This window comes from Amblyomma mixtum, chromosome 4, assembly GCF_055824585.1.
Source record: "Amblyomma mixtum isolate Tamu chromosome 4, ASM5582458v1, whole genome shotgun sequence".
Classification (NCBI taxonomy): domain Eukaryota; kingdom Metazoa; phylum Arthropoda; class Arachnida; order Ixodida; family Ixodidae; genus Amblyomma; species Amblyomma mixtum.
This window is the reverse complement of record NC_143015.1, coordinates 76,258,082-76,275,692: the sequence shown is the minus strand read 5'-3', so window position 1 is coordinate 76,275,692 and position 17,611 is coordinate 76,258,082. Positions and strand designations below refer to the sequence as shown.

At 48.3% G+C, this 17,611-nt stretch overlaps 1 protein-coding gene across 1 annotated transcript; it reads right to left on the bottom strand.

The window, feature by feature from the left end:
* Positions 1–1,069: 1,069 nt before the first annotated feature.
* On the bottom strand, positions 1,070–14,041 carry LOC149347098 (4-vinylphenol methyltransferase 1-like). Its single transcript, XM_089541489.1, has 4 exons — positions 13,839–14,041; positions 11,511–11,856; positions 3,019–3,178; positions 1,070–1,239 (listed from the first exon to the last, which is right to left on the bottom strand). Exons 1-4 carry the CDS (start codon positions 14,039–14,041, stop codon positions 1,070–1,072), a joined length of 879 nt encoding a protein of 292 aa, XP_089397615.1.
* Between the last annotated feature and the right edge of the window lie 3,570 nt (positions 14,042–17,611).

The window sequence follows — 17,611 nt, the reverse complement described above, 5'->3', positions numbered from 1 at the left end:
TCTACAGGTGTTAAGATTAATATTATGCAGATTTAAATACAAGTCTAACTTGTGCAATTGGCCAGTTATCTGAAAAGCAGCTAATGTTTAGTTATTGCTGTAGCGATAACGATAACAGCATTGCTAGCACGTGAGAGGTCAATTTTTAAAGTTCATTAGTTATGATATCAGAATAGTGGCTAGAATGAAATGGAAGCAAATCAGTCGCACCGGCAAACCCATTGGTTGTGAGAGTGAAAGGGTTGGAATGATAATATATAGATCAGGAAACTTCATGTTCACGGGGATATGTGACAGATCTGTAGAAAATTGCTAAAATTATTCTTAAGAGGATATGCGCATGTTTCTACGGGAATCGAATTTCCATTTTCGCCCCTTAGATTTATTAGCTCGTTGGCTTCTTTGGGATTTAGCACAAGCCAAAATTTTTCTGGTTGGTTTTTAACAGGTATGGCAACGTATGAATCAAAAAATAATGTTTTGCTTCTTGTATAGTTTTTTCGGCAACAGCCTACAGTTCTTTAAACCTTTGCCAAGTACGGTGTGTGTAAGAATGAGTAGCCTCTGTGTATATCCTTTTTTTCGGATCAGATGCTTCTTCATGTCCTTCGTGAATCAAGGAACATCTCTTTTTGTCTTTCTCTGGAGTTTCGATTGATGCACTTAAGCTCGACACGAAAAATTAACTAAATATCGTTTGTAGTGTGATCGTCGAAGTTATGTCGGAAAGCAGGCACGATGTCTTCAAGTATAGGGTGCGTTTTGTCTTCGTCCGCTTTGATGTAATTCAAGATATATTTATTCAAGAGTTCTGCACAGAGAGCACGAGAGGGAGAGAATATTTATTTTACCGCCATAGACCGTGTCGCCGCCTCCAGTCGAAGAGCCGAAGTCCTTATCGCCCAGCATGCGGCCGGTATGAGCAACAAGCAGTGGCCACACTATTGGGTGGAGTGCAACAGGAGTGGCGCCCCACCTCTTGCGGACTAAGAGGGAACAAGTGCAAGCCAGCGCTTTTCGGTGTACAAATCCTTTTATTGAGAAAAAAGTAGGCAATACAATTACAACCCTAAGTAGATGGCTTGAACGCATGAATGACGAGCACCATACGATCTTCTGTCTTTTTATCGGGGTTTTTAGCGAACATAGAGTCTACGAAGTCTCTTGTAAACTCGAGCAACTCCGCCTTTTCATCTTCACCGATGAGTGCGTACACCGGATTAAATGAAAGAAGCACCTCTGAAAAAGAAAGAGGGTTTGACGTAATTAAGCCAAGTAGGCATGCGCAAGCATGCGCTCATTCCTCGCCTCTTTCTGGCATTTGCATGTGCCCGCAACCACGTTTCTCGCTCTTCATCTATCTTCACACCCTATCTCTACTCGGCAGCAGCTGCCGCGACACCCTCCTCCCATTGGCTACAGCTGGCGCGACACTCCTCCGAACTTACCCGAACTTCCTCCCATTCGCTGCAGCCTGCGTGACGCTTCTTCGGACAAACCCGAGTTTACCCGAGTTACTCCGAGGCTTCACACAGGATTCTTGGTTGGGTTTTACTCCGTTAAGTAGTGCTTTCAAACTAAAAGTAATAAAGCTATTAAACCAGTTGTAAATAAGAGCAGTTTTTCATTGTCATTCTATAAGAATTAGTTTTTGACGTCCACACCAAAAATCTCCTTCCTTTCAGAGCGGCCTAGAGACAGAGGCGCCGATTCGACGGCGTCAAGTAGTTATCGGAGGCGAGACCGCCGAGTAGTGGGTGGCACAAATAGGATCAAACACGGATCTAGCGCCAAGAGAAGTGATGATGTGCCGAGATGGAAGAACGCCAAGCTACGGCTACCTTGCGCTCCAGCAGACCGGTTGTTCTGAAATAAGTTCAGGCAAAACGGCAGCGGCAACATGCGTGATGCGTGAGCGCGACTATGGGTGGAGGGAGGTGCGTCATCGCCCGAAGGGCAGTCTTCGGGATGTTTATTCGGAGCAAGTCACTTTCAACATTTTTCACACTCTTCGCAGCCTGCCGACATTAACTTGTAAAAGCGAAATGGACAGCTACGTCAGCGTATCACGCTTTTAGGTACCCAAGTACTCAAGGGAGATTTCCCTGCCGGACCCCACCTGTGTCCCACCCTTACTGTGCAGGCAAACTGCCATTCATGCAAACACTACGTCTTGTCGTCGGTGGTCTCAGCACTATAGGGGAGGTTGCGCATGTATCACCTCTGTCTCTCTCTCCACACGCACATGGACGTGGTTACCTTTGTCCAAGTTCGCATGGATGTTCTTTTCAACTCGTTCCAACAGACGATTGCAAACATTTTTATCATTACAGAGAGGCAGGCCACCCTCACGAATGCTAATGCAGACATTACCGATAGAGTACATTATTACTTTATAGGGAAAAATAAAGGTGTTGTCTAAAAAATTTCGCAGAATACCTCGCATTGCATCTTAATTATTATTAAGCCAAAACCGTTATAAGCAATTTCAATCATGAGCTGCTGGAGGTCGCATGCTAACGTTAAGAAAATTAGGCATGATGTCAAAATATGGGCAGTAGGTGTCAAATTCAAGTAATAGTTGCAGACAGGTACTGTATTAGCGAAGGTAGCAACTAATCCTAATGAACAAAAAAGACAGCCATCTCTGCAGCTTCTATATAGAAGGTCAACGAAAAATGTCCCTTTCTCTTGTATTCCTTCAAACAGGCCTCACTGCTGTAGCAAACAGATGCACAAGATTTTCTTCTTTCGATTAAGGACTACGCAGCTAGAACTGCTCATCGAAATGAGCGTGCGGCAATAAAACCAACGCTAAATATTTGGTAGGAAAATCAGTAATTGTTCTTCGGCCTACTTTGCTACCTTTGCGGGCGTGATGGTATGTTTTTGGCTTCTCTATTTTGTTTCCAAACCCTAGTAAACGAACTGTATAAACGCTGAAGCACTCAGTTGTTTTACAAAACCAGTCCAAAGGTGATACCAATCGTAAAAAGCAAGCTGTTGTGTTCAGCTTACCAATTCCTTTGTCCTTACTCTTTCCCCTTGGAGTGGAAACTGCTAACACCTCGCAGGAGAGTGGTACCAGCTTTGTTGAGACGACCAGATTGCTTAAATATGCCCTCAAAGACACAACATCTGGTATATCCCATGTTTCCGGCATGTTGTCTTGCAGTACCTGTTGGCGAGAATGGATGGAGGTCAGGTTGTGGTCTCTACACCACGCTAACATGGCAGAACCGTTCACCGCACCACCAGTTCTGATCAAAACACGCTGAAGTACAGAAAATAAAAATTGCAGCTCCTTATGCCAACGGTACAACGAGTGATCAGCGCTAGCTAGTTCTCGAAGTGATTAACTCATGATGATCCAAGTGTGACGGTAGAGCAACTGTAATTGTGTACTGCAGTTGTGTGGTTCTATGGTGTGAGAAATTTGTGGGCTCGGACTTGGGCGTCTAGTCGCACGTTTCGTTTCCGGGCAGCATGCCGAGAGCGTTCGTCTTCTTTTTCGAGCCACCGCACTTCGGTGACTCTGACCTCTCACGTACGTGCAGCGTTCCGACCACGAGGCGCCGCCTCGGCTACGGGAAGCTTCCCAAGGGCGTTCGTGATCATTTCGACCTGTGGCGCGTTTGTGACAGAGAACTTCCCCAAACCCTCCTTTCTCTTTCCTCCTATAATATCATTCTGCATCCTATAATATCACTCCTAATACTATAGGAACATCCGTGAACTCCTATAGTATCCCGCTTTACCTTTCTTTCTCCATCCATGTTCAAAAATAGGGATATAAGTTGGAGTCTAGGCGGGACGGCGACGACGACTTCCAAACAACAAAGAATAAGGGGAACAAAGCTTCTGCTCTGAGATTACACATACTTTGCTTTTTGGGCAAGTAGTACACAGTCACTCAGCTGAACGCGGGCTTAAATTATGAGGTGACACAATCAGTACTGAATAAGAAGATTCAACATTTATGTAGTGCAGTATGTTTTCCTTACATCCGTTGCAGAAATTGACTCTCTTCACTGTAAGTTACAAAGCGCGAGTTCGCCATGAAAAAAAACTTGCCGGAAGTAATTATTTTTAATCACAAGCGAAACAATAGTGTCGGAAGAAGAAATACACACGAAGCTGAGCCAACAAATGATTTTATTCAGAGCGACACTTGTGAATAATTCTTTATGCAAGCAAACGTTTAGATCCCATGAAAAATGGAATGAAAGGGGGGTTCGCGTACTAGTGACCTCAGCTATACAGTTCACCAAACAGCTGAGCGGACGGCAGCAAAATCACAGTCAGTCTACACAGCCAGGGAGCTGGAGCCGCGCGCACCGGCACACTTCGTCGTCAACTTCTTCGTCTGCCATTGAGGCAACCTGAGGCGCATTCATAATAGTTCAGGCGCGTTAATTGTAATTCACTACAATGGCCCCGGGATGGAAGAGGAGCCATCCTGGCGACCTATGGTGCTGGCAAGAGGAGCGGGTCGTAATAAGTCTTGAGGCGACTGACATGGACAAGCTCACGGCCGCGACGACGCAAGTCCGAAGAGGGTGTAAGCGGCTCTACAATATAATTAACAGGGGATGTTGATTCGACGACGCGGTAAGGGCCATGATGTTCTCTGCGAAATTTCGAAGACTGTCCTGGTGTAGTGGAGGGGACCCAAAGCCAAACTAATGAACCTGGAGAGAAAGCGTGCGCGGTTTGATGTGCATCGTGTTCATGCTTTCGGCGACCTTGGGAGTCCGAGGTGAAAGAACGGGCCAGTTGGCGACATTCCTCGGCGTGCTTGGCGAGTTCGGAAAGGGGCGTGCATTCGGAGGCGTCCGGAGTGTACGGCAAAACCGTGTCCATTGTGGAGGACGGCTCACGGCCATACAACAGGTAGAAAGGGGAAAATCCGGTGGTTGACTGGGTGGCGGTATTGTATGCGTACGTCACAAAAGGCAGCACAGAGTCCCAGTTAGACTGATCTGACGAGACGTACATGGTGAGCATATCGCCGAGAGTGCGATTAAAGCGCTCAGTCAGCCCGTTAGTTTGAGGGTGGTAGGCAGTGGTGGTCCGATGAATGATGCGACACTCTCTGAGGAGGGCTTCCACCACGTCCGAAAGAAAGACACGGCCTCGATCACTGAGCAACTCGCGCGGCGCACCATGGCGGAGAACAAAATTGTGCAGCAGGAAGTGGGCAACGTCACGAGCAGTGGCAGCGGGTAGTGCGGCGGTCTCTGCATATCGGGTTAGGTGGTCGACGCCAACAATTATCCAGCGGTTCCCAGATAACGTGTAGGGCAGCGGGCCGTAGAGGTCGACGCCAACACGATCGAATGGGCGAGCCGGGCATGGCAATGGCTGCAAGGGGCCGCTCGTACGTGGCGCGGGAGACTTGCGTCGCTGACAGGCGATGCAGGAGCGGACGTATTGGCGAATGTACCCGTACATGCCCCGCCAATAATAACGCTGAGATATTCTTTGAAACGTCTTCAACACACCGGCGTGGGCACATTGTGGGTCAGCGTGAAACGAGGCACAGATCTCAGAACGTAAATGGCGAGGTATCGCGAGGAGCCACCGTCGACCATCTTGCGTGTAGTTACGGCGGTAGAGCAGGCCATCACGGAACGCAAAATGTGGTGCCTGGCGGCGTAGAGTGCGCGAAGGCACAGCAGTGTGAGCGTTGGTCACGACGTCGATGATCGACGCAAGCCACGGGTCTTTGCGCTGTTCCGCAAGCATATCAGAGGCGGTAAGAGGCGAGAGGACGGGTTCAGGCACGGATGAGCATGCAGCGGCGGTGGGCAGAGGAGATCGAGATAGAGCGTCGGCGTCCATGTGCCTACGGCCAGAGCGATATACAACGCGGATGTCGAACTCCTGAAGGCGGAGAGCCCACCTGGCGAGGCGGCCGGCCGGGTCTTTAAGAGACGACAACCAGCAAAGCGCGTGATGGTCCGTGACGACATCAAACTGGCGGCCGTACAGATAGGGTCGAAATTTCATGAGTGCCCAGACGATCGCTAAACATTCCTTCTCCGTAACGGAATAGTTGCATTCAGCCTTGCTGAGCACCCGACTCGCATACGCCACGACGTATTCCTCATAACCATCTTTCCGCTGAGTCAGGACAGCTCCGAGGCCGACGCCACTTGCATCAGTATGCACCTCGGTAGGGGCTCTCGGATCGTAGTGGCGAAGTATGGGCGGCGAGGTAAGAAGACGGCGCAGTGTGGTGAACGCGTCTTCGCATTCGGGGGACCAAGCGGACAGGTGGTTGTCTGTTCCAAGCAGTTTCGTGAGTGGCGCAATGATCGACGCAAAATTGCGGACGAAGCGCCGAAAATAGGAACACAGACCGATAAAGCTCCGAAGCTGCTTCATTGTTGTCGGCTTGGGAAACTCCGCAACAGCGCGAAGTTTGGCCGGGTCGGGGAGAACGCCTTCCTTAGATACAATGTGACCCAAGATGGTTAGCTGCCGGGCGCCGAAGTGGCACTTCTTCAGATTAAGCTGTAGGCCGGCGTCGGTGAGGCAAGTCAGAACCTGCTGCAGGCGCGTGAGGTGAGTGGAGAAATCTACCGAAAAGACAACGATATCGTCCAAGTAACAGAGGCACGTATGCCACTTCAGCTTCCGTAAGACGTTATCCATCATTCTTTCGAATGTAGCTGGCGCGTTGCACAGGCCGAATGGCATAACGGTGAACTCGTAAAGGCCGTCGGGGGTAACGAATGCGGTCTTCTCACGGTCAGCGGCAGCCATCGGGACCTGCCAGTAGCCCGAACGCAAGTCAAGAGAGGAGAAGTATTCGGCGCCTTGGAGACAGTCAAGAGCGTCATCGATGCGGGGAAGCGGATAATTGTCTTTGTGGGTAATTTTGTTCAGTCGCCGGTAATCGACACAAAATCTGATAGAACCGTCTTTCTTCTTGACCAGCACCACCGGAGAAGACCAAGGGCTGTGAGAGGGACGGATGACGCCACGGTGCAGCATGTCTTCAACGTGCTCACTTATCACTTGACGCTCAGCCGCAGACACGCGATAGGGGCGCTGCCGAAAAGGCGGGTGGGAGCCGGTCTCAATGCGATGAGCCACGGTTGATGTACGGCCTAAAGGCTGATGGGCTGCATCGAAAGCGAAGCGGAAAGTGTGGAGAAGGGCTGAAAGCTGCTGACGGTAGGTGGACAGAAGAGTATCGTCGATGGCGGCGCGGAAAAGTTCGTCAGGCTCAGGTTCAGTAGCGAGCTCGGAATGCATGGCGTTTAGAGAGGGACCGCTGGCTGCCTCGTGGACATTAAGGGCAGAGAGAAGGCAGACAGGTTGAATGCAGCCAGGGGACTCACCAGGTAGCAGGGTAAGGGCACACGAGGATGGATTGTAGAGCAGCATCTTCGTGACACCTCGCCGAACATCGAGGACAGCAGAAGGTAGCGGCAGGTTCTTCCGGCGTACAAAGGAAGCAGACGGCGTAAATAAAACGGTGTCATCCGACGCGGCACGGCACGACAGGGAAACAAGGGCAGATGCTCCCGGCGCTACTTCAACATCTTCAGCGATAGTGACCTTGAGTGGCAAGGGGGCAGATGTTTCAGTAGTAAGCTCGTCAAACAAAGGGGAAAATCCAACTTCAGCGCGGGCGCAATCGATGACGGCGTTGTTGTGTGACAGAAAGTCCCACCCGAGAATTATGTCATGTGAGCATGAGGACAGCACCAACAACTCGACTGAGTACAATATATCGTCAATGATGACTCGCGCTGTGCACGAGGCGAGAGGGGAAATGCACTGTTCACTAGCGGTGCGGAGCGAGAGACCCGTAAATGGCGTCGTGACTTTGCGCAAGCGGCGGCAGAGTTTTTCGTGAATCACTGATACTGAGGCACCCGTGTCGATAAGCGCATGTACCGGCAGTCCGTCGACGATGACCTGAAGAACGTTGCGTGGGGAAAACGGAGGCCTTGAGCTTTTCGAACAGCGCGCAGTTCTTGCCTCCGGAACTGCGGATCTTAGTTTCCCTCTTCAGCGGAGGGAGGGCGACGGCGCATTGGTGACAGTGAGCGACGGCGCGGTGATGGAGAACGTCGGGTCTCGTAAGCACGACGGTCGGGGGCGTACGCGTCTAGCGGCGAGGATGGAGAAGCCGAATAAAACATCTGGGATGGATGCACAGGGGTTGAGATGGTTGGCGATGCCACCATGCGATGGCGACAGTGGCGGGCGACATGTCCCGCGTACCCACAAGAGTAACAGATGGGTCGGTTATCCGATGTGCGCCAAGGGTTGTAAAGCCGCTGCGGAGACGGCGAAGAAACCGGGGCTGGTCGTAGAGACGGGACGGGGCGCAGGACGGGCTGACGAGGTGGAACAGTCAGGGGCACGGAGCGCGCCGCTGCTTCTGCGTAGGTCATCCGGGCGGGTATAGGAGATGGTTGGGGATACTGAGCCTCGGCGTAGGTTAAGGGAGCAACCGAAGGGACTGGATGTGCAGTAGGAATAGCCTCGGCAACTTCATGGCGGATGACCTCCTGCAATGGCGCCACCAGAGGAGTCGCAGCGTCGTGACTGGAGGGCATCAACGAGAGCTGACGCGCGACTTCCTCCCGAACAAACTGCTTTATCTGCGGTGACAGTTGCGCCGGGTCGGTGTCAGATGTGAGGGAAGCAAGCGATTCCTGCTGTGAGAGCGGAGAACGGGTGAGGATGCGTCGCTTCCGAAGTTCGTCAAAGTTCTGGCAATGAGTAATGACGTCGGCGACTGTGGTGGGATTGCGTGCCAGAAGCATCTGGAACGCATCGTCGTCGATTCCTTTCAAAATGTTCTCAATCTTGGCGCGCTCAGACATAGAGGCATCAACTCGTGTGCACAGGTTCACAACGTCCTCTATGTAGCTGGTGAAATTTTCACCAGGTAGCTGCGCCCGACTTCGCAGGCGTTGTTCCGCGCGCAGCTTGCGCACCGCAGGCCGGCCAAATACATCAGAAAAATTGGACTTGAAAGCTGACCACGTGGGGATGTCGGATTCGTGGTTTCTGAACCATAGGTTCGCAACGTCCGAAAGGTAGAAGATGACGTTGTTGAGTTTGAGTGCATCGTCCCACTTGTTATGGGTGCTCACCCGTTCGTACGATGCCAGCCAATCCTCGACGTCATCGTCGCCGGTGCCACTGAAGAAAGCGGGATCACGCTGCCGCAGCGCTCCAGCGCACAGAACGGTCGGGGTGGGTGGTGCAGGACTGGGCACGGAGTCCTTAGGCATTGTGAGCGGCGGGAGAAGACGGCTGCGAAGGTCCAGGGCGTCAGACGACTACAGGAAGCACATTCATCTTGCTGCCAGTAGAAAACTATGTTTCGGCGCCGAGGCACCCCCTAATTTAAATAACTAGAAGTAGAAACTCTACTCGATATGATCATTGATGTTTATAAAAGGCTTACAGACCTTTTTCTTTATTTTAGCAAACATCCAAAAAACCAGTGCAAACAATTCCTACTTAAAGTCGCGACCCATCGAAACAGCAAGTTGTTGTGGTTGTCATTATTTTTAAAATGTTTACTGTAGGTCATACGGCCCACTTTTTGGCGATCCATTTTAAGTGATTTTTATGAAGAACAAAACAAAGTAATCACTTTTTGGCGAATTTTAACTACGGCCCCTCTGTTGTCATCCCCGAAACCTTCATCAACTGACATGCGAAATTTTGAGATGGAAGTTACTGAGAGAAATCAAGGCTTGATTGAGTTTTCCATCCATGGCACACTTTTTGTGTCTCTGCCAGAGTTGAGTCTCTAACAGCGGCACAACGATGGGCTTGAGAGGGTGCCGGGACATTTTGTTTGCCTTTAAAACATGTTTATTTGCATGAGTCGCATGGAACCCAATCACAGAGAAGCTCCGCTCTTTTGTTTGCCAGTGAGTGGGATGTGCATATCTGTGCCTTCTTCTTACCGTCATGAACACTTAGGAGATGCGCGCTTTAGCTATCTCTAAGTACAATGTTTTCTATTTCAATGTATTCTGAGATAGAGCCGGCTATAACCAACAGCGACATGTTGGTTTTCCCTTCACACGGCACCTAACACCATTATCGCTGTTTAAAGTGCCGGACACGGATGCAGGATGTTATGATCCAGAATGGCGCGCTTGATATGGACTATTATTGCCTTCGCTGGAGCGGGCATGATAAGGCCTTGACATTTATTTTGTGAGAGGCACATATGTAAACAGGAGGCCGCGAAAAAAAGAGCAGTCCCCAGAAAACTGTAGTGAATGTGTGCACGTAAACACTACTGCGGATTAGCAGACGACGCGAGCGGGCGTCCACAGTGGCCCGCACCATGGCCTTCAAGTTCACCGACAGCTTATCCCAGAGGCCATGTCCACAATAAGGAGGGTCGCTGCTGCGCCGCAAGGTGGCGCCTCGGCTCGATCTCAGGGCCCATGTGACACTTCGGCGCCATCGTTGCGTCATAGTTGTGGTCGGTGTCCTCGCAGATTCCCACTCCTACCTAAGCCCATGACTGCTTAGTGTCCCTGGCTACTTTCTCTCGGCAAAAACGAATTCTCCGGCGCCTACTTACGTCTGCTGTAATACCAGTGCAGTGTCTCAAACGCATCGGACATCTGCACTTCAGCGCAGATTCACTAAACGCTCCAAATGGCATCTGAATTTTTGCACCAACCGAGCTGTAACTGGATATCGCATTACGACAAGGGTCAACGACGGACGAATTTTCAGTTAGCACATCGTTTTCCGGCGCTTTGGATACCAACAATTATGAACCTATATACGCAGTGCCGAACTGCATTGAAATGCATCTTAAGCATCGCAGACACTAAACAGAAAAAAAGACGTTGTCAGACATATGCACAGAGATTATCTGTGCATGTGTACATGTGCATCTGTGCATGTGATTATTAAAGGAAGCACATTATCGACAAACGCGTGGCCTGAGCCAGTTCCTCCTTGAGTGCAGTGCCTCCAGCGTCGGTGGTCTATCAAGCCACTACACTCTCTTCTGTTTTCTTTCCCAAAGGGGTAATAGCGTAGCGCCGCCTCGCGTCAACGGCGCTAAACTATTTCTAACAGACGCTTCTACCAGCTTTGCAGAGATCCTTTGCGCATTTTCTATCGACGTCTGTATTTTCAGCAATAATGAAAAACTGCCAGCTTTTCTAATAATTATAAATTTTACAGCTATAATTATACAGGCGTGGAGTAATAATAGGCTCGCGCTCCCCATTGCGCTCTAACTGAAACAGGCGGACAATCCCAATGCTATGGGAACGGGCGTGATGCTGCAGGCACTGTACTCAAGGAGGCAATAGCTGTGCACGAAACAACTATATGCGATAGAACATCGACTCTATATTCTTAAATATGTGAGAACATAGCAGTAACGTCCTATTTCACTTCCTTTCGTCTAGTTTTCCTCCAAACACTTTTCAAAAGATGGCAGTAGCTAAGAAAATGATCCCGTTACTTCCCACGCCAACAAAGCCTACCTGGCTGTACTTTGACCAGCGTGGGGACTTCATCATATTCTCGAAGAGTTCACAGAAGACGAGGCATCGCAGGAAGATCACCAGGCACTCCCCGCCGGGAGCCAGGAGCTTCTCGAAGTTTCGCATGACCAGCCGTTGATCCCTGATCCAGTGCAGCACTTGGAAAGAGTACAACCGCTGGAATTGGCCTTGTTCCTTCACGAAGTCGTCCACGTCTCCTAGGATGTCCAGCTGCAGGTACTGTATTCTCGGATGCGAGTACTTCTCCACAGCCACCTTCAGCATTTCCTCCGACTTGTCCGTGGCGACTAGTCTTCGGCACGGTGGGAGGGACGGAAAAAGAGTCCTGCAACGATAAAAGAGAAGCTGCATGTCCAATTTCTTGGACAAAAATTTTAAAAATTGGAAAACTGTATGATACTGTTATAGAAATATTGAAGGTAATTGGCCATTCTCCTCATATGTAGCAAAATTTTCCTTTTAAAATGTTTCCATTGATCGCATAGGACAGTTAAGACTCCCATAGAAAACCATTGGAGAACGCTTTTCACGATAGCAATAACGTTAATAGAAACAAAATTAAGACTGCCGTCGGGTGACCTGCGGATATGTTGGTTGTTATATTAAAATTTTCCATTATATTACAAAAAAAAGCGTTCATAAACGGTTTACTGCTCAAACATGTTTTTGTCCAGAATTGCTGGGCACCGCTGCGGTTGCTCAGTGGTTATGGTGCTCGGCTGCTGACCCGAAAGACGCAGGTTCGATCCCGGCCGCGGCGGCCGAATTTCTTTGAAGGCGAAATTCTAGAGGCCCGTGTGCTGTGCGATGTCAGTGCACGTTAAAGAACCCCAGGTGGTCGAAATTTCCGGAGCCCTTCTCTGCGGCGTCTCTCATAGCCTCAGACGCTTTGGGACGTTAAACCCCCATAAACCAAACCAAACCAGAATTCCTGGGTACGCATATACTATCATTTCTGAAGGCATGAGCCATCGTTGAAGCTATATCTATACCATGATGTCTGTCCAGGGATACAAAAACTATATAATCTATACGTGTTCTCATCATAGCAAATTTCAAGCAAAATAAATGTGTCTGTTGTTTGTACTAAGCATTTCACAATCTGTTTAAAGGCGAAAAATTTATCTACCTGGCTAACAAAAGTCCCCGCATAATTACATCAAGAGCTTTGAAAAGTGTAATGATGAACGAATGGCAAGAATATAGCACTGCCTCGTGTGCGCATTGCTATTGGACGAAGAACATATACACCATGGCTGTATTGTCCTCGTGTGAAAGACGAAGTGTTAAGGCTGGAGGCACAATTCGACTGCATGCTGGTAGTTCTCCTCAAGAACACCAAAAATTACCCATAATTGCTCATCTGCCAAGAAAAGGGCACAAAGGGCATATATTGCTTACATAAACCAAGGTTCCAAGACAAATTCTTAGAGTGAAGGCAGGAAATTATAAACATCTCGCGGAAACCAGAATTCTGAGTTGCTACCATGGCGGCAACAGCCAAAGATTACAGCCAGGTAGTGAAAAGTGTGAAATGCTAGCAATGTCGATGAGTTCTGCTCTGGTGACTACAAGTACGCTTCACAAAATCATTCATAAGAGCTAATTATTGATTTCGAAGACCTTTTATCCCCAAAGCTCTGCCGATTGTTGTAATTCACAAGAGCAAAACGCAACAAAAGAGACAAAATTTTGCTACAGAAATTAAATAAACTAGGAAATATCGTTCCCAGAAAAGAAGAGAACAACGGAGCAAAATACTACTCAGGTAGTAGCTCTAAAGGTGGAGTTAATTCCTGTCGCTGTACGTGTCAGGGAAAAATGAAAAATAAAAGTTCTCCTTGGGGGATTGAGTAAGAGTGAATTTGGTTCGCTTACCGACGGGCGGTGAGTGGTCGGTAGGTGAAAAGGGGAATTGATTGCGGGAAAACTTGCGACAGTAGTTCATCAGAAACAAGTCAGTGAGAACAACTTTACGGCGCAGTGGTAGACACAGTCAGCCTAAGCTGTACCTAACTGAAGTTATATTTAAGTATGAAGGGTGAAGCTAGTACCATTATTATGGTGAGGATCTTAGATGCAAGCAGGGTGTCCTAGTTGTGATCTGACAAGCGGTTAATGAAGAGGCAACTTTAGTACTCCGAAGCCATAACATAATAAATTAATCTTCCGCCCGGGAGCCGTTGAATGTGGTATTTAGAAGTACCTTAGAATCTACATAACGCAATATTTATTCGCATCAATTGCCGAAGACACATTTAGGCTTCTGCGAAATTGGAACCTTATGTGCAGACAACGTTCACTTACTTCATCGTGAAGCCACCGGGTCCGCAGCCGATCTCTATGAACTGCTGCTGCTCGACATTCTTGGAGAGCGCGAACGCCTTGGAGAAGAGGTCCAAGATGGCGGTTGATGTCTGTACGCATGGGTCGCTGCCGGCGTCGTAGAGCTCAGCGCTCTCAGGCTTGAGGCCAAGTGTTCGCGTTACACTGTTCTTTCCCTGCGACATGCTGCATACAAATCTGTCAAAAACATCTTAAACAGCACGTGGTGACAATTTGTTGATCCTTACATTTTCTTCGAAAGCGCATGTACATAAATGACAGGCGCGCCGTAACTCGTCGCCATAATTCGAGGAAGGCAGCACCAGCCTACAGTTCTTGCTAGCTCTCTCGAGAGAGAGAGCAAGATAAGAGTTCATATTATTGTTTCTGCTTCGTTCTTGCCTTTTTTACTTTGAATTAGGATCTTTGTGAAAGATTTCCAAAGGCAAACAATACGTGTTCTGGTTGTTCTCAGGAATAGGCTTCCAGATATCTTCTTCGTACGGCAACCCTTCAGTCTTACGAATGGCGCAGTAAAAGAGAACGAAAACTTTTGCCTTTGAAATCTATGAAAAGTGGGGATTAAATGTGTTCTTAGCAAAGTAAATGGCTAACAAATTTTAGCTGCACAATCTAACCTTTCGCACTACCGGAACACCCATGACTGCTCAACTTAGCACTCGTGGCTCAATTTTCAAAGCAACTTCGGAAATATGCTGACCGATAAAACGAGCGAATAAACGAAACTGGTGCAGAGAGCAGCATATAAACCACTGACCTGAACCACGAGAGAAAACAAACAAATTGAGACCATCTACAGCCGTACTTGCCGAATGTTAAGCGTCCTGTTAAGCACACAGATTTACTTGCTATCACAAAAAACAAACAAAGTGCATAACGCACTCAATAAGAATTGCGATCATACGTCTCGGTACATTATTGTGCCCGTAACTTATTATTCTGATCCTTTTATTTCTTCCACAAATTTTCTTCACCACTACATGTTCATTTTTCAAATCTTCCAAACTGCCTCATTCATAATACTGCACTGAACATACACCCGCGATGACGTATCTTCGTCATGCAATCAGCTCTGAGTAATGCGAATGCGTCCTTGTTTTCCTGGAATAAGCAGTTATCATAGCGTGCTGAATCACAAGTTCGGAATAGTGTTACGGTTCCTTGAACGTAGTAAGGAAAGCATGCGAATTAAAGAAGCGGTAATCACCAACTCTGACCCAACGGAAGTCCTGTCCGCCATAACTCTCGCGGGACTGTTTTAGTCACGAAATGCTTTTAGCCCCCATTCTCGGGCAACTATGGTGAATTAAGTCCGTAAACCCTGGCGAACCTAAGACAGAATATGAAGGCGAGTATGAGCGCGAAATTTTCCGTCCGAATAATATCCAAGAAAAAAATTTTCGCTATACTAAGGGTCCCGAGCGTGCCTCAATTTAACGCCTATGCAAGCAAAGGCGTTTCTATCCAGATGCACTGACAACTCGAGCATCGCCACAGCCTCTCGCGATCTGAATTCTAACTGATGACCTCTCGCGCTACGTATTTTTTAACTGTTCGTTCTAGGCTTCCAAATACTCGGCCGCAGCAGCTCTATATTCTTCCACGAACAATGAGGCCGGATGAGCCAAGAGATACCTCGGTTTGAGCGCAGCGCGGCTTAGACCACAATCAGACTGTTGCGCTGATTCTAAGTCGATTGTGCTCATATTGAGCCGTCTCTGGATGATCGTCTTTTCAGCCTGGGAAGGCAACGCTGCTTGCTTTCCCAGCCTGATCGTTTTCCTCCGTACGCAGCCGACCCTTGTGCCGGAAAGTTCGGCCCCGTCATGCTGAAACTGTTATGACCTGCCTCACATACAGAAAATATTCTCGAACACCAAATGCGCTCTGTGCGAGTTGTGAGGCTTCACTGGGAGTAACTGTTTGACTGAGGATAGCGAGGGCCCCATTCCGAATTTATATCGCGCTTATGTTCCCACTTTACCCATCGATTGTGTCGCAAAGAGCAGCCGCGCTGCGCTCAGACCGAGGTGTGTATTTTGGCGTACCCAAATGGTTCGCGCGCTTCGGTGGCCCTTTGAGGGTGTTGTGAGCCTTCTCTCTGCAAAATGGCCTATAAGCGAAAAACGCATAACGCTTCTGAGAGTTTTCAACGGTGTTTTCGCAGTGCGCTATATTGGTGAAAAACGGTACAAACCGCGGATTCTCAGCTGCTTACGAATAGCCAAATCACCGCCGGAACACGGACTCTTGCCTTTACCTCTTGTACGTTTGCCCTTGGGAAGAAGCTGGCGAGCAGAGCTTGGGCTGTCCCGAAGTTTTCAACAAAAGTCATGAGGTGGCTCCGCCGCTTGTGAGCAATATCCGTAAGAATTTTGCACGGCTGCTGCAGTTTGTTGTGCCACATAACGAATTTTTCTTGAGTGGTTGGCTTCACTGCAGTCAGGTGAGTCAGGTGCAGTCAGGCGAATGTGTACGCCTGTCTCACAACTACCAGCAGGACAGTGGGTCTAAAAATAATATGCAGAAAACTAAAGAAATGTACAGCAATCTCGGAAAGGAACTCCAGTTTGGATAGGTAGCGATGCGCATGAGGTGCTAAAGGAGTGCTTAGGGCGGTACTTTGGGCCGGCAGTGATCGCAAATCCGGATTACGAGAGTGAATTAACTAGAAGAATAAGAATTGGGTGGAGCGCATATGGCAGGTTCTCCCATATTATGAATGGCAGTTTACCAGTATCCCTCAAGAGAAAAGTATACAACAGCTGTATGTTACCGGTACTCACCTATAGACAGAAACGTGGAGGATAACGAAAAGTGTTCAACTGAAACTGAGAGCAACACAGTAAGCTATGGTAAGAAGAATGATAGACACGAATTTATGAGAAAGGACTGGTTATCTTGCCTTTGCATTACATGCCCTGACCAGAAATAGACATGGTCAGGGCATGTAATGCAAAGGCAAGATAACCAATGGTCTCTAAGGGTGACGGAGTGGATTCCAAGAGAAGGCAAGCGTAGCACGAAGCAGCATAAAAATGGCTGGACACTAATTATTAGGAAGCTTGCAAGGGTAAAATGACCTCAGTTGACACAGGAACGAGTTAATGGGACAGTTATGAAAGAACCATTTGCAATGCTTTGGGCGCAGTACGGTTGATGGTGTTGATGACCTGTCGAGTCGCTAATTTGACATATGTACTTTATGGCTCAGAGGGACGCTGTGCAATTTAACACTTCATGAAACAGATCTCTAAACAGGGAATTATATCTACAGTCAAAGCTTGTGTACAGTGTGTTTCTAGCTTCTCGACAATCTCTCGTAGCACTTTAATCCCAGCGGAGCATTCGTGAGCATCTGTCGGAGCCGTTAGTGGTACCCACAACATTAACAACTGTATTTTAGCTACAATAGTGCAGCACATTTTCTTGGAATGCCAAGCCTATACAATGAGGGAGCATGATGCTATCTTGCAGCAATGCAGCTGAATATCTTCTAGAGGTAATAAATTGTATTTTAGGTCCCTTGCTTCAGTCCTTTCAGGAACATCGTGCATAGAGCTTATTGCGTTCTTAAACACAAACGACTAGCTTCCGGATAAAAAACGAAAACATGAGAAACTTTCTCCAACACCAATGCGAATTCATGCCCAGGCTTCCATTCGAAGGGAACGTACATTCTTCAATTGGTACTTTTTTCTCCACTAAGCTCCTACGCAATATTTGTTACTTAA

Bases quoted from the DNA above. Each gene is read 5' to 3' on its own strand.
- LOC149347098 (XM_089541489.1), bottom strand. From the start codon at position 14,041: ATGTCGCAGGGAAAGAACAGTGTAACGCGAACACTTGGCCTCAAGCCT. The intron at 11,857-13,838 runs GTAAGTGAACGT...TTATCGTTGCAG, and splicing joins CCCGGTGGCTTCACGATGAA to GACTCTTTTTCCGTCCCTCC. The intron at 3,179-11,510 runs GTAGGCTTTGTT...TCTCGCCAACAG, and splicing joins GCTGGTCAAAGTACAGCCAG to GTACTGCAAGACAACATGCC.